The sequence below is a fragment of the Paramisgurnus dabryanus genome, chromosome 15 (assembly GCF_030506205.2).
Source record: "Paramisgurnus dabryanus chromosome 15, PD_genome_1.1, whole genome shotgun sequence".
In the NCBI taxonomy this organism is placed as follows: domain Eukaryota; kingdom Metazoa; phylum Chordata; class Actinopteri; order Cypriniformes; family Cobitidae; genus Paramisgurnus; species Paramisgurnus dabryanus.
Window position 1 is genome coordinate 10,501,233 of NC_133351.1, and position 15,655 is coordinate 10,516,887.

Genomic DNA, 15,655 nt, shown 5'->3' on the forward strand with positions numbered 1-15,655 from the left:
AGTGCAATTTCGAGACTCTTAAATCAATGTCAGATATTTCATCTTGGCCAAATTCCTCAGATGAAAGAAGCTTGACTTCACAACATGATTTATCGGTTTGTTCATCTTCAGTGAACTGTCAATAAAAACGCCCAAGTTTTTAAAACATTCTGTAACGTTCATTGACAGTAGGCCAAAATTGAACTCTGTTACACCCTTCGATCTTTTGGGACCGAACTCTACAACCTCAGTTTTATTTTTATTAAGGTATAAGAGATTATAAGCCAACCATGCTTTGATATCACAGAGGCAGGACATTAAAGGTTTTAAGCAATTTCCATTTACTAAGGGTAGGTATATTTTTAAGTCATCCGCATAGCAGTGGAATGCTATTTTATGTTTTTTTTTAAATATCCCCCACTGGGAGCATGTAAAGTCAAAAAAGTGTAGGGGCTAAAATGGAGCCTTGAGGCACACCACATGCAAGCGATGTCAACCTCGATGTTTATGATCCCAATCGTACTGCTCTATCAGTCAAATAAGATTTGAACCAAATGCATATTATAAAGGTCAAAGACATCACAATGGTTATTTTACAAAGCCTTCTCCAATGAAGTCTGAATGAAACCCTTTATGCATTTATGTTTTCTTCCCAACTTATGATAAATTATCATTTATTTTCAAAATCTTAAATAACACATTTGTAATTGATCAGTAAATGAGCTATTGCATTTTCAATGAGGAAAAAATATTTCTTGTACGTGTGATACAATATTTATGAGCAAAATGTCAGCAAAAGACATTCAGAGTAATACAAATGTTCTGAATTCCTTATAAATTTTAATTGATTGTTATACAAGTTATACATAAAATACATTTATATATCAAAATAATTAAATACAATGCACAAATATTTTTTTTATAAACAAAGCTATTCAAAAAAAGAAAGTTTTTTCACAGTGTTGTTCTTAAAATTGCAAAATCACAACATTATCACATTTTAATGGAACATTATTCATAGTTTAACATTACATTACTCACTGACGCCAATATGAATACACGTCATATTAAGCATTTCTTTTTTAAAGGGATAAATGATGGTAAGCTCACAGTATAAAACAAATGCTATGGAAGTCAATAGGTACCATCAAATGTGTGTTTATCATTATTTATCAAAATATCTTCTTATAAATAATGACAGAATAAAAATGTTTAGGTGAACTATCCCTTTAAGCTGTCTTCTCCAGCTAAGACCGAGATGGTGTGTTTTATCTCTCCACAAAGTGAAAGTTGACCTGTCTATCTGCCACAAGCACTGTGCGATTGATTGCTTGAACCTCACCTATTGTTGGGTCTGGTCTGATTTCAAATAACTTGATTATCTGTAAGGAAATAACAGTCAATAAGCCTAATTTATAATATCTAAAACATACAAATGCTTAGCATGAAATAAATCGATTCTTACCCTGGCCAAAGCCAGATACATCTCCAGTTCAGCAATGCGACGACCAACACAACCTCTGACTCCAAAACCAAATGGGATCGACCCAAACGGGTTGGGCCTGGCTCGGCCATCTCGGAGCCAACGCTCAGGTTTGAACTTTCTTGGCTCTGGAAACACCTTCTCATCTTTGCTTATCGCATAGTGGCAAATGGTGAATGTTGTCTGTATGAACAAACACATATATAGCCATTCTGTTTTTTTAAATGTTTTTAAGAACATAAAAAATTATTTTTACCATTTTATTGAAAAAGTGTCCACCAATGACCACGTCATTTTCTGCCATGATACGAGAATTCATGGAGATCACAGGATACATTCTGCATAGATTATGTATACACATTACAGTCTTTGTATTATCATTTTTGTTAATAAAGTTGTATAAAATGCTCTACCTCAGTGTTTCTTTAATGACAGCTTTTAGGTAAGGCATGCTGTTGACTTCCTGCGCAGTCGGGACTCTGTCACTCTTTACAATGCGGTTTACCTCCTCATACAGAGTAGCTTGAACTTCTGGGTCTCTTGATAGCAGATACAAGGTCCACGTCAAAGTGTTGGAGGTCTATGAATTGTAGACATAGTGGCTGTATTAAGTATTTTAACACTTAATGCGTACTTAAAAATGTATGCATGTCTTACATTTATACATCTCTTACATATATGTGCATTACGTTTATTAAGAATAGCATTAGTCATTTAGCTGACAATTTTATCTAAAGCAATTTACAAATGAGGAAAATCACAGAAACAACATAAGTCCTCAAAGGTCAAACAAGTAGAGAAAGAGGGAATAAAAAAATCATAAACCAGATTGTAAATCCTGTTGGTTAAGTGTCCTTGCAACAAAAAAGTGAAATGCAATAATATTCAAAGACTTTATATACAGAAAGTGTCCAAAAGTGTATGAATTACTATAGCCTGCATGTCCTTTATTTTTTAAAGAATTAAATACACATTGAGTCACATTAAATCCATTCAGATGAATAGCTGGGGTAAATGTATCTTACTGTATCCACCCCACCCAACAGCAGTTCAGCAATGCTTCCATAAATCTCTTTTTTGGACATCTTGACATTAGAAAGCAGGTAGGTGAGATACTCCCCAGCAACCTCCTGATTAGCATCCACACGCTTTTGAAGATCCTCCATCTTCATGTCAATCAGTTTAACAGCTAGACAAAACCATAAAGCATTACAAATCCTGAGCAATGAGGTGCAAGAGTCTGCCCCTGATATAAGAATGGTAGCAAAACATTTTTATGCAACAAAACATATATCAAATCTCTGAAAAAAGCGTACCAAATTTGAATACGCCGTCCCAGCCATTGAGGTACCGTCGCCAGAATGGTAAGTAATCACGAGTCCACTTTGGCAGCATTACTACAGGCATGGTGTAGATGAACATTTGTGCAATGGAGTCAATAAAATCTTGTGTCTCGGCAGGGATCTCTTTCTCCAGGCAACCAATGCGTGTCTCAAACAGAATAGATGATATGCCTGAATGAAAAAACGGCAGTCAACAACTAAGGCCAACTACAGTAGGGCAAATAGATATGTTCTGCAGTTGATTGAAATGTTTGTGTTAAAATACATTTGAAATGAGCATGCATCTTTATCATAATGATAATATAAAGACCTTGACGTATTTACCAGATTAATGTCACAGAGATAGGGCTGCAAGATATACCGAAAGGATCGGAATCCTGTGCATATCACAATACACACATCACAATTGTTTGCAATAACTGAATGATTATAATACATAAAGTTTTATGTTGATGCAGACAGCGGAGAGACTGGTGAGAGATAGAGACTGATGCTTTCTTTTCCCAAAAAGAATGTGAAACATGTATGTTGTTGTATCATTTCCTGTTTTTAAATATATTTTAGAATTCAAATAGATTTTACAAACTTAAAGCATTATTATATCGCACATCATATATCGCAGCATCATTAAGCAAGTTACATTTTCCTAAATAGCATGCAGCCCTAGTCAGAAACAAAGTAAAAACTTGACACCATATTGCAATTCATACACTCCAACCTGGCAACCACTGTGCTGTGTTTACATTGTATCGTACATGTATTCAGGTTTTGCCACATACAGCATACAGGTGCTGGTCATATAATTAGAATATCATCGAAAAGTTCACTAATTCCATTCAAAAAGTGAAACTTGTATATTATATTCATTCATTACACAAAAACTGATATCAATTTTAGCATTTTAGATACTGAATTTGGGATTTTAAGTCAGATATATCATCAAAATTAAAATAAATAAACATTTGACATATATCAGTCCAACCCGTTCACCTTTTGAATGGAATTAGTGAAATAAATCAACTTTTTGACGATATTCTAATTATATGACCATGATTTTGAGCAAAGTCAATTAGTTTTTTTTTATTCTGTGTTGTTACATGCAGATGCTTTTTCCTATAACTTAAAGTGTGCTTAATGTTCAACATCTTAATTCGTGTGTTTTTAGGGAATCGAACCCATGGTCTTGTTTTTTCTAAGCAATTTTGGAAGTGAATACCTTCGAGAGAGAAGCGGTAAAGTTCATTGGTCAGATCAGAGACCAAATCACCAGAGGTGCTGACTTCACGCAGATGGTAAATCCTTTTGATGAAATCTGTGACCACCTCATTAATCACATCCCCATACTGAACCGAGTCTTTTGGATGAAGCATACGTTTGTTCAGCACTGTGCGCAGCTTGTACCATTTTTCTCCTTCTCTGTTGATAAACATATTATTAAAACCCCTTCAGATATCTTAAGTTAGGCATTAGCATACATAATATCATACAGTTCTATATTCTCTAATGCACTTTGGCCTTTCATGATTATTAGGCAGCCATACATAAAGTAATCCTAAATCTTTATGCAATCACATACAGCACATAACTCTTTTAATAACAGCACTGTCAGCACCAATTAAAATTAATGAATGCACTGAATTTGCATTTCATTTTCTCAAAAAATGTATAACCTTCTCAATTTAAAGGTTTAAATTTCCATGATCTCAAACTAAAATAAATAAAAATTAACTGTTATTTTAAAGGGACATTCCACTTTTTTTCATTCCACTATGCTCATTTTCCAGCTCCTCTAGAGTTAAACATTTGATTCTTACCGTTTTGAAATCCATTCAGCTGATCTCCGGATCTGGCGCTAGCACTTTTAGCATAGCTTAGCACAATCCATTGAATCTGATTAGACCATTAGCATCGCGTAATATCACTACGCCTGCTGCAGCCATGTTACATCAGCAAAGTCCTTGATTATTACGCCTAAATGAGAGTATAGTCCTAACCATATCTGTTTAGAAAATTACAGCTTTTAATTTTCCGTCGGTCTTAGTACACAATGTAACTACAGAAGAATCAAGTTTTAAATAGGTGAAATATCGAAACTCTTTGGTTCTTTTTTAGCACGATGCTAATGGTCTAATCAGATTCAATGGATTGTGCTAAGCTATGCTAAAAGTGCTTGCGCCAGACCCAGAGATCAGCTGAATGGATTCCAAAACGGTAAGAATCAAATGTTTAACTCTAGGGGAGCTGGAAAATGAGCTTATTTCCAAAAAAAGTGGAATGTCCCTCTAACTAGCTATTTGGTATGTAGAAAAATATGAACTCCTCTATAACCCATCTTCATTCAAATATGACCCTAGTTAAAAACTAAACCGACTAAACATATTTGTAATCCCAATACTGCATTAACATTGTAATAATCATTGACTGCAAACAAACTTATTTGTAACGACAAATAATAGAAAGTATTTTTACTCTGTAACTGGGCCGTAGCCGAAGCCTCTCATGTCACGGTATTCTGTCCACACAGTCATGTCACCTCTAGAGGGAAACTTTTCATCTTTTCTGAGCAGTTCCTCCAGTAAGTCTACACTGTTTATTGAAATGGTCTTATAGTTTCCAGCATTTACAACGTACATGGGACCATAAAGCTGTTTCTCGTATAACTGGGGAGATGACACACACAACTGATTAAAAATTTATGCAAAACCAATTTGTGCGTTACATTGAGTAAACATGAGACAGAAATCAAATGTAGTATAATTTAAACATGTTTCAATTAAAAAAAGATTGTCTGTAATGATTTTTTTTTGTCACGATTGTGACCAAGTGCATATGCTGAGAATAATCGCTGAATTGCTTTTAATAGTCAGACCTGCAAATACAAATAATATTTTATCAAAAACACACAGCATAATACACTCTCAGAGAAAAGGTACAAAAGTTGTCACTGGGACGGTATTGTACAGATATGTACATTTGAGGTACCAGTTTAGTACAAAAGTGTACTTTTTGAAAATACCGCTCCTGTGACAAACCTTTAGACTTTCTTGTACATTTTTTTCTAACAGTGTATCACAAACAAACTATTCACAGTTGTACTTGCTGTGGTATATTTAAGCATTTGGTCTCTGTACCTGCATCTCATGCGTGCGATTCAAGTATCCTTTAAACAACAGTCTGCACATCATCCTAAAGGTTGTGATCTCTGGGAGATCAGATGCAGTCTTGAGTTTCCTCTGGCTGTCCTGATCAGTGACAGCAGCACTTGCATTACCCACTGGCCTTCTTCTGATGTCCACAGCTCCTGTGCTGGACCTGAGAAAAACAAATCCATTTCTTCTAGCAGAGTTCACTGCGAGATGAACAGCCATCATGAAAGCAGTGGAAAGAATGTGGAAAAGCAAGATCTTGTCGCGCTCAAGAGGGAGAGGGAGGTGGGGCTATATCCTCTCGGGTTAAACCTTTATTCTCAGATGTAATGAAATCTTGCTTGTGGGAGTACACACCATTATCACAGATACAATACACAATTCAACACCATAATATAACACCACAGGTGCTCATGGAAGATATCAGTAAATCTCTACTATAAAAGGTTTTTGTGTGAAATGGAGGAAAGAAAGTGATATATGTTTTGGAACATGAGCATGACTCAATACTGAACTATCACCCATATATCTTAAACAGAGCATACTAAACTAAACAAATAGCAGGTTTCTCTCTGTAAATTTTAGTCTTATTCATAAAAGAAATTTGCTTAACAAATATATAATACTTTTTAAATCACAAAAGAAGTTAAACAAATATGATACTGACCTTAAGTATGTTATTTGATTTCTTTCCAACCTAAGTATGAAAAGCATATTCAGATACCCTTAAAGGTGCAGTGTGTAATTTTTAAAAGGATCTCTTAAAAGAAATGCAAAATAATATACAAAACTATATTATCAGTGATGTATAAAGACCTTTTAAAATTTACCGTTATGTTTTTATAACCTTAGAATGAGACGTTTTATCTACATACACCGAGGGTCCCCTTAAATGGAAGACGCCATTTTGTGCCACCATGTTTCTTCAGAAGCCCTTAACGGACAAACTTTTTAACTAAGTTGTCTCCGACGATGAAATGTTTGTCCTATGGTGGCTATCGTAGCTTCTTTATGCATTTCAAAAACGAGGGTTGGACAGTGGACTGAGTTGTTGGTTGCAATTCGCAACCTCACCACTAGATGCCACTAAAATTTACACACTGCACCTTTAAAGGGGACATTTTACAAGGCTTTTTAAGATAAATCTTTGGTGTCCCTAGAGTGTGTATGTGCCAATTTGTAGGTGCGAGCAAATATGTGCCATTTTGGATGTGTCCTTTTAAATGTAAATGAGCTGATCTCTGCACTAAATGTCAGTGTCAAGGTTGGATAGTGCAGATTACGGGTTGGTATTTTCCACTTATGACAACAAAAGGGGAAGCCAAATTTCAATGACCTATTTTTATACATGCTTGCAGAGAACGGTTTACCAAAACCAAGTTACTGGTTTGTTATTTTTCAAATCTTCGAAGTTGATACAAGCACTGGCGACCCAATTATAGCACTTAAACATGGAAAAAGTCAAATTTTCATGATGTCCCCTTTAAAAAGCATGAGGAAAAAGCAAAAAACTGATGCAAATTTGTGTGATGTCATTCATTGAATAACCTATTGTGCACAAAAATGGCAAATGCAAAATATATTTTCTTTATGTGTCAATCAAACAATCTCTTCTTGTTTAAGTGAGTGGTTCATGGCCAAAATAAAAAGGAGAGTAGTGTACTCCTAACCCACAACAATAACAGAGAAGACATATTTTCTCTTCGCTGGATTTTATTTTTCAAATGTATTGAAAGTCATTGAAATCCAAATAATGTAAATATGAAATCATCTGTCTGTCAGTCTCTTATCAGTTCGTTTTTATCACTTGATCTTTTCATCTCATCGCTCCTTGATCTCAGCAATGTTTTCGATGGACCCTGCCGGGTCTGTTTTGTATAGCATGAAGTGTCCTTGCACCTGAGCAGCACTGAGCTCTGTGTGAACTGCCAGGGCTCGCTGTGCAAATCTTTCGGCCTCGGACGAGGACTCTCGAGGGTAAAATCTCTTAAACATCTGAATCAGTTGCCAATGAGAGCAGTAGCCCACATACTGCTTCATATCCACACGGCCGGGTCGGACAAGAGCCGGGTCGAGTCTTCAGAATATGGAGAGAAAGGAAAATATTAAGATATACAACAGAAAAACACACGGGTGTTCCCACACTTCATGAACTATTATGATTTTCCATTCATTTGTGACCACCCAAAAAAAGTCCCAATGAAATTACAATTAAAAACTTTTATATTTTCTGTTTTTTTACAGATGACTTATCTATGAGCCTCATTATTTGTCAAAAATGTATGTGCCCTCATAATCTTTAATTAAACATGCAAATCTCCTCCCCTCCTTGAACTGATCTCTCTTTACTTCCAGTCACGGGGTATGGCAGGTGAGTGGGGCCCAGGAAAAGATCGAAACATGACCCAACGATTCAAACTATTCTCGATGGACAAATTCAAGTCCACCCCTACCGTTTTTTCAGACGCCATTTCACTCGGATATACGTCATGAAGGGGGAAAATATAAGACAATCGCTACTTCCGTTTTATTGTGACTTTAGGTGGCCTTATAATAAAAAGCTTGGGGTATAGTGAAAGCAAAATATGTTTTAGAGTTTGATAAACTTGATATGTCTTTTACACTATAAATTTAATATAGAAAATGTTTGTAAAGATGCTCTAATGATTCGGTTTTAAAGCATACTGTGCATTGCAAATTGCCAAAAAGCAAAATAAGAGCAGAAGCAAATAACTATACCAACTTTTGACCTGTAAATCCTGACTGTCATGATTAATGTCTTTTCCTCAAGGTCAAGGTCAAGGTTTATTTAAATAGCACCTTTACACAACACGAAGGTTGACCAAAGTGCTTCAGAAGCAAAATAATAATGCAATAAATCATCTAATAAATTAACCCATCTATGAGTAGGCCTGAGAAAAAAGGCAAGTTTTAATTGATGCTTTGAAAGCGTTTAATGTGGGAGTAGCTCTAATTGTGTGAGGAAGTGCGTTCCAAAGTTTTGGGGCATAGACTGAAAAAGATCCATTTCCTTTTGTTTTCAGGCGCGATTTCGGAACATTTAAAAGTAACTGAAATGAAGATCGAAGTGATCTCTGAGGCAAATAAAAACATAAAAGTTCCGATATATAAGTAGGGGCGAGTCCATGTAGAGCTTTGAAAACATAAATAAGAACTTTAAAGTCAATTCTTTGTTTCACAGGGAGCCAATGAAGAGAGGCCTGATTTTGTGAAATGTGTTCTCTCTTTTTGGTCCCTGTCAATCTGTAGACGTGACAGAGATGACTGACTAATTCCAGCGTACAGGGCATTGCAATAGTCAAGCCTTGATGATATAAAGGCATGAATATCGATCCCCAAATCCTTAAAGTAACGGATTTGCTTTAATTTTTTAAGTCGCTTTAGCTGAAAAAACTAGCTCCTCTGACCACAGAGTTTATTTGTTTGTCAAACTTCAAATCAGAGTCAAAAATGACCCCTAGATTTTTAACATATGAATAATGTTTTGACTGAAGGTGACTCAAAGTTTTACTGTGATTTTCGATCTGTAGCTTAGAACTAAACAAGATAACCTCTGTCTTGTTTTCATTTAACTGAAGAAAATTTTCATCCATCCATCCCTTTATGTCCTTTAAACATACACTCTAAAAAACAAACGGTGCTATATAGCACCAAAACAGTTGCTTTGGATCGTAACGATAGAAGAACCATTTTTAGTGCCATATAGCACCAGTGAAGAACCAGTGAAGCACCAGTGAAGCACCTGTGTAGAACCATATAGTGCTATGTAGAACCATATGTGGTGCTATATGGCCCCTATATGGTTCTACACTGGTGCTTCACTGGTGCTTCACTGGTGCTTCACTGGTGCTTCACTGGTTCTTCACCGGTGCTATATGGCACTAAAATGGTTCTTCTATCGTTACGATCCAAAGCAATTGTTTTGGTGCTATATAGCACCGTTTGTTTTTTTAGAGTGTACTATCAGAGAACAAACAGAATCACCACCCAAGTCTAGTGGTAAATAGAGCTGGGTATAGTGCTGCACAATTAATCGCATCGCAATCGCAATCGCGATGTCAGCCTGTGCGATTATATGACAGCAAAATGTTGCAATTATATTAAATAAATAAATGTGTGGCCTTGTTAACACAAACCTTCTGATAACAGTTTGATGATTTTTCTTGCTGTTTAAAAAAGAAAGAAAAACTAACAAAAAAGGCAGTGCACGTGTGGCGTGCGTTGTCACTTGTGTGTGCGCAGCGCGGAAATACCAAAGCGAAGATGGATGCAGAGGAGATTGACAGTAATCTGGTAGCTGAAAAAAAACCTCTACATCTGTTGTATGGCGGTATTTTGGATTTAGGATTACTGACACTGAGCAGTTGCTACATCACGTGGCAATACTAAAACATTTCTAGTTTTACAAATACACAATTTTAGCATTATCCCTAAACTGTGTGTGGATTTTCCTTAAAACCCATCAAGTTGACTCATGATACCATTTATTATAATCGCACATCGCAATGTTAGCATCAATAACCGCAATGGGAAAAATTACCCAAATCGTGCAGCCCTAGCTGGGTATCATCTGCATAGATGTAATAAGAAATCTTATAACGTTCAAAGATTAGACGCAGAGAAAGCATATAAAGAGAAAATAAAACAGGACCCAGAATCGAACCCTGAGGCACCCCACAAGTAATTGGTATTTCTTTCTTTCTTTCTTTCTTTCTTTCTTTCTTTCTTTATTTATTTATGTCCCCTAAGGGCAATTGGTTGTACAGCAAGACCAGCACATAAAGAACAATTAACACTACATTAAAATTGTACATTTAAAATCAGAATAAGAATAAAAATACACAGAACAACACACCACAAGACCAGTCGACTACCTGCCTCCATATTCTCCCCCTCTGCCCAAATTTAGCAAGGAGATAGAAGTAGGCCTGGGCGAAAAATCGATTTAATTAATTAATTCGAATTTTTTTGTTGTGGGCGATTTAAAAAATAAGTACTTCGATTTTTTTGTAATGGCGCATTTTTGGCTACCCGGGGCTTCCGTAGCGTTATTATAGCAACATCAGCAACATCATAGCACACGTGAAACAGCATCAGCAAGCGACACCATCGTCATCATAACACAAACACACGAAACGGCAACAGCAAGCGACAACATGGCTACCGGTGAGAGTGGGAAGTTTGTTCCAAAGAAAGGAATAAAATCATTTGTCTTGCTTTTGATTAAATTAAAGCAAAATTTGCTTTAAGTTGTCTGCCGTTTGTACTTATTGCTTTTCTTAATAAGTGGGGGGGGGAATCGGAAAAAATCGGAAGTCGAATTAAAAAAAATAAAATCGGAGATTTTATTTTTAGGCCAAATCGCCCAGCACTAGATAGAAGTAGGAATAAATGAATGTTTATACCTATTACTCCTAACCGGAGGGAATCTTAACCGAGATCCAGAAGGTAAAAGCTGAAACTCAGAAAATAGAGGATGTGAAGTAACCGTTTGGATGGATTGGGCTTTTCTGACTACCTGTCTATTATATAATTCGGTAGGGTGACTCTGCTGAACTCCTAAAATCTTACTGCTAGTATTAACTATTTTCACCACTGCAGTTTTTGCCTTCACACCAAGACTGCCATACCAGCACAACATAGCAAATGTTAAGACAGACTCAATATAAGCTTTATAAAACATAGTCATCAATACTCTGTCAACATTAAATTTAGACAATCTCCGTAGACAATACAAGCGTTGCTGGCCCCTTTTGCAAATCTTCTCCACATGTACATTAAAATTCAGCTTGTTATCAATTTCGCATCCCAGATATTTGTATGATTCCACAATCTCAACCTCCTGATCTTTAATTGTCATTATCTTTGTGTAACTTTGATTACGCCTAAAATCAATATTCATCTCTTTTGTTTTTAAAACATTAATTTGCAGGAATGCATTGTCACACCACTGAATAAAATCGTCTACTACAGGGCCGTGGTCATTTTCATCTGCACGGAGAAGACTGACAATGGCTGTATCATCTGCATATTTTACCATAAGTCTATTCTCATGCCTGCTCCTGCAATCGTCAGTGTATAGAATGTACAGAAGTGGAGAGACAGACAAGCTTGCAAGAGTTGGTACGAAATTTGCAGCTTGTCCCGTTTTCATATTCTTTCTGCTCTTCTGCATGTTTTTCTAATAGATCTAATATCTTCATTCAGGCAGGGCTGTTTTTCCCATTTAGTTTTCTTTACTTTGAGAGGAGCAACTACATTTAATACATCAGTACAAGAAGTATTGAAGTTAATAACCATGTCCTCAACATCCATGCCATGTGATACCAAAGCAACTTTGCATAGCATGGACTCAAAACTATCATAACTGTCTATTGATAAGAGTCTACACTTAAACATATTTTTAAAAATAACAGCAATTCCACCACCCTTTCATGACTTTCTGGGGCGACTAAAAAAGTTGCAGTTCATAGAAAGAAGTTCTGAAAAGAGGCTTTGATCATTTTCAGTGAACCAGGTTTGCTTGCTTTTATCAGAGCTGATCTTATTGACCCCACTTCATTTGCCTGCTCTTTTGCAGAGTACGTAGACAACTTAGATAGAGCCCGAAAATTATTCCTTGTTATTCACAATGTAATGTAAACCAAAATTTAAATTCTGAAAAAAAGTACAACAAACAAGTCATAATGTTAGGATTTACCTTTCAATGAAATTTGTCGTCATAAACACAATTCGAGCCTCTGATGACGCCACTCCATCAAGAGCATTCAGAAGTCCACTGAAGGTAAGTCTTCCCATGCCCTGATAGGCCAGTGGATCTGTCCGACAACGCAAAAACAATCCATGATAACCGTTGTTAACCATTAGCATTATAAGATACATAAATCAAACAAAAAAGTATTTTTAGTTGTAAAAAAATTACGAGAATGATTTTTGGGGGATTCTGATAATTGCTAATTGATAATAAAGGTGTATTTTACTATAAGCAAAATATAAAGTGTGATCTCTTAATGTCAATTTAATAAACAAATACTTTTCAGCTCTGCTGTAAATAAGTTTTTGAGTAAGAGGGATTGATATCTAGAGACAGCATATGGGAAAATGACTGGGTTTCTATCAACAGAACTGCCTATGGTACTTTTATCGAGGCAGGAACATACTTTCAGTGGGCAGCAGGTCCCGGCTGACAAAAGCAGCATCTACGTCCTCTAGCAGGATGATGCTTTGCTGTGGAGCCACGCTGAGCAGGTGGTTGAGACGATCATCAGACAGACTGCGGTCACTGAGACTCATCAAACAGATGCTGTAACCCAGCTCACCCGCCAATGCTGTTCTGAAATACCACAAAAATCCAAACACTAATATTATTTCATGTTACAATTACAATACATTTTATATTACAATACATTTATGCATTTGGCAGACGCTTGTATCCATTTTATGTGTTTCCTGGAAATCCTTTGCGCTTCTAACGCAATGCTCTACCAGTTGAGCTTCAGGAACACAATATGTAAATGATATTTGCATCCTGGTGTAAACAGTAAAATAGTCTCAATAAAATGCACCAGGTTCTGATTTTGTCTACCAACTAATAACATCCTACAGTTATTGAGCTATCATATAAAAATATTAAAGCCACAATATGTAAGATTTTTATACTAAATTATCAAAAAACCACTTGCACTGTGTATTATATTATATTGTTGAGTTGTGCCACTGTTGCAGCTAATTTGTTATGATAGCATAAAATTATGTGATGTAACGTACAGGTTATAAAACCTTAATTCATTACCTCATTATTGAACATTAGTGAATTTCTGGAAGGTAAAAACAACAAAGTCCCATTCTCCTTCATCATAACATCAATGTCATAACTCTTGGCCTTTGTTATTGTGTTGTTATAAAATAGCGACCTCTAGTGGTGAAGATTCTATGTATTGGGCTTTAAACTAGTTTAGATTAAACATTTGTGTCTTTCATCAGGTTGCAGTTGCCTGCCATGTCAGAAAAAAAATATTATAATAATTCACAGCATCTTTGATGTATTAAACTGATATATTGCTTACATAAAGCTACTCTTTCCACAACCTGGAGGTCCATATAGCAGATAGCCTCTCCTATATGGAATACCTGTGTGAAAAATATTAATGACAGAACTGAAATTAGAAGTGAAATAAAACACGAAACAAACAACAAAGCAATCTCAATAAGGAAATAGCAGGAAGTTTCCTCTGATATGGATTTATACAATGGTTTGAGGATTTCGTAATGCGGAGAAATCATATTATCCTTTACCTCTGTCAGTATACCACGTGGGATTTCCAATAAACTCTTTTACATCATCCACAATCCTCTCTGTCAGCCCATTTTCCAGCACTACTGAAGACAGGGGTCTTCGTCGCCTTGGAAACCCAAAGGGCCTCCACTCTGCTCCGAGGGCCGTGTACATCACAGTCCGGCCCTCTTCCTGCTTTAATGCAAGTTCACGAGCTGCAAAGATACAAATGTTTTCATTCATTTGCACATTTTCTCATTCATTTGCAAATATCTGTCAGCTGTCCATCCCTTCCTGACCTTCCTGAAGTATGTTAAAGAATATCTGCCTGTCTCTGCCCAGTGCAGTGAAGGTGACAGACTCCCATGGAGTGCCAGTGTTGAGGTCCAACATCTGCTTTTCTCTGGTTCTCTCCACTCGGATCCACTTTCTTCCGTACCTGAAAACACAGAGCCTCAATTTGAGAGATTATCCAATAGAAATAGTAGTAGATGATCCTTGAGAAGATGCTAAATAGCATCACATTAAACAAACCACATTACAATTAAAATGATAGCACATATTTATTGACTGTTTATTAAAGTAAGACATTATTAAAATTGTGATCTTACCATATAATGTGGTTGCCTGGACTTGGGTGAAAGTCAAACTGTGTATGGACACGCCCACTCTCATGCTGCATATAGGAGGTCTCCACACTCAGATGCTGTGTATGTTTGGCATGTTTAGTGATCCAGCTTAACAACCAGTGATAACTTTTATCTTTGCTAGGGACCTCCAGTGTGATCATATAATTTCTCCTGAAGAAGATCATTCCAAACTGTGCCCCCTTTCTGGCAACTGCAAGTGCTGTGCCAATACCCACCAGCCCAAAACCTGCCCCAAAGTAAGGGTTGTCCTTCAGTGCTCCAATAAAATCTGACAGGGTCATGATGAAGGTGTCTTCAGGCTCTCTTAAGCAATCATGAAAAGTCTTTTTGTCCTCTCCATGAAATATTTATCCTGCATATATAAAATGGGATGAAGCGATTTACATTTTAAAAGTTAATGTGATGTTATAATGTTGTAAAAGCCTTCAGACTGATGATACATCAATATGACCAGTTCAGTTGCTATACAATGATAACGATTGCTATTAAATAAATTCAAAATACTCACAATAGTACAGTGTCAACACCGCATTTTTTATACACCATTGTCTCTGTTAGTTTAAAATAAATAATAAAGATGTGAATCTAACAGACGCTGAATTACAGAACAAACCCTGCCTACAGCACCCAAGCGTTCTCTCTCATTGGACAGATCACATGGCGACCTCTATGTTGCTTCCGGTGTTTAGGAAAATAGTTCCGTCTTAAATGTGTTTCGCATTAATAGTTCCGCTGTGGATATTAAATCTCAATATTTT

At 36.3% G+C, this 15,655-nt stretch overlaps 2 protein-coding genes across 2 annotated transcripts; both read right to left on the reverse strand.

Moving 5' to 3' along the window:
- Positions 1 to 799: 799 nt before the first annotated feature.
- LOC135733449 (sterol 26-hydroxylase, mitochondrial-like) lies at positions 800 to 6,293 on the reverse strand. Its single transcript, XM_065252042.1, has 9 exons — positions 5,937 to 6,293; positions 5,275 to 5,465; positions 4,022 to 4,221; positions 2,779 to 2,976; positions 2,488 to 2,651; positions 1,876 to 2,042; positions 1,719 to 1,800; positions 1,445 to 1,645; positions 800 to 1,361 (listed from the first exon to the last, which is right to left on the reverse strand). Exons 1-9 carry the CDS (start codon positions 6,174 to 6,176, stop codon positions 1,248 to 1,250), a joined length of 1,557 nt encoding a protein of 518 aa, XP_065108114.1. The 5' UTR covers positions 6,177 to 6,293; the 3' UTR covers positions 800 to 1,247.
- A 1,359-nt stretch (positions 6,294 to 7,652) lies between these two features.
- bcs1l (BC1 (ubiquinol-cytochrome c reductase) synthesis-like) lies at positions 7,653 to 15,556 on the reverse strand. Its single transcript, XM_065252043.2, has 8 exons — positions 15,406 to 15,556; positions 14,859 to 15,249; positions 14,547 to 14,686; positions 14,268 to 14,462; positions 14,039 to 14,102; positions 13,133 to 13,305; positions 12,673 to 12,790; positions 7,653 to 8,028 (listed from the first exon to the last, which is right to left on the reverse strand). Exons 2-8 carry the CDS (start codon positions 15,176 to 15,178, stop codon positions 7,773 to 7,775), a joined length of 1,266 nt encoding a protein of 421 aa, XP_065108115.1. The 5' UTR covers positions 15,179 to 15,249; positions 15,406 to 15,556; the 3' UTR covers positions 7,653 to 7,772.
- Between the last annotated feature and the right edge of the window lie 99 nt (positions 15,557 to 15,655).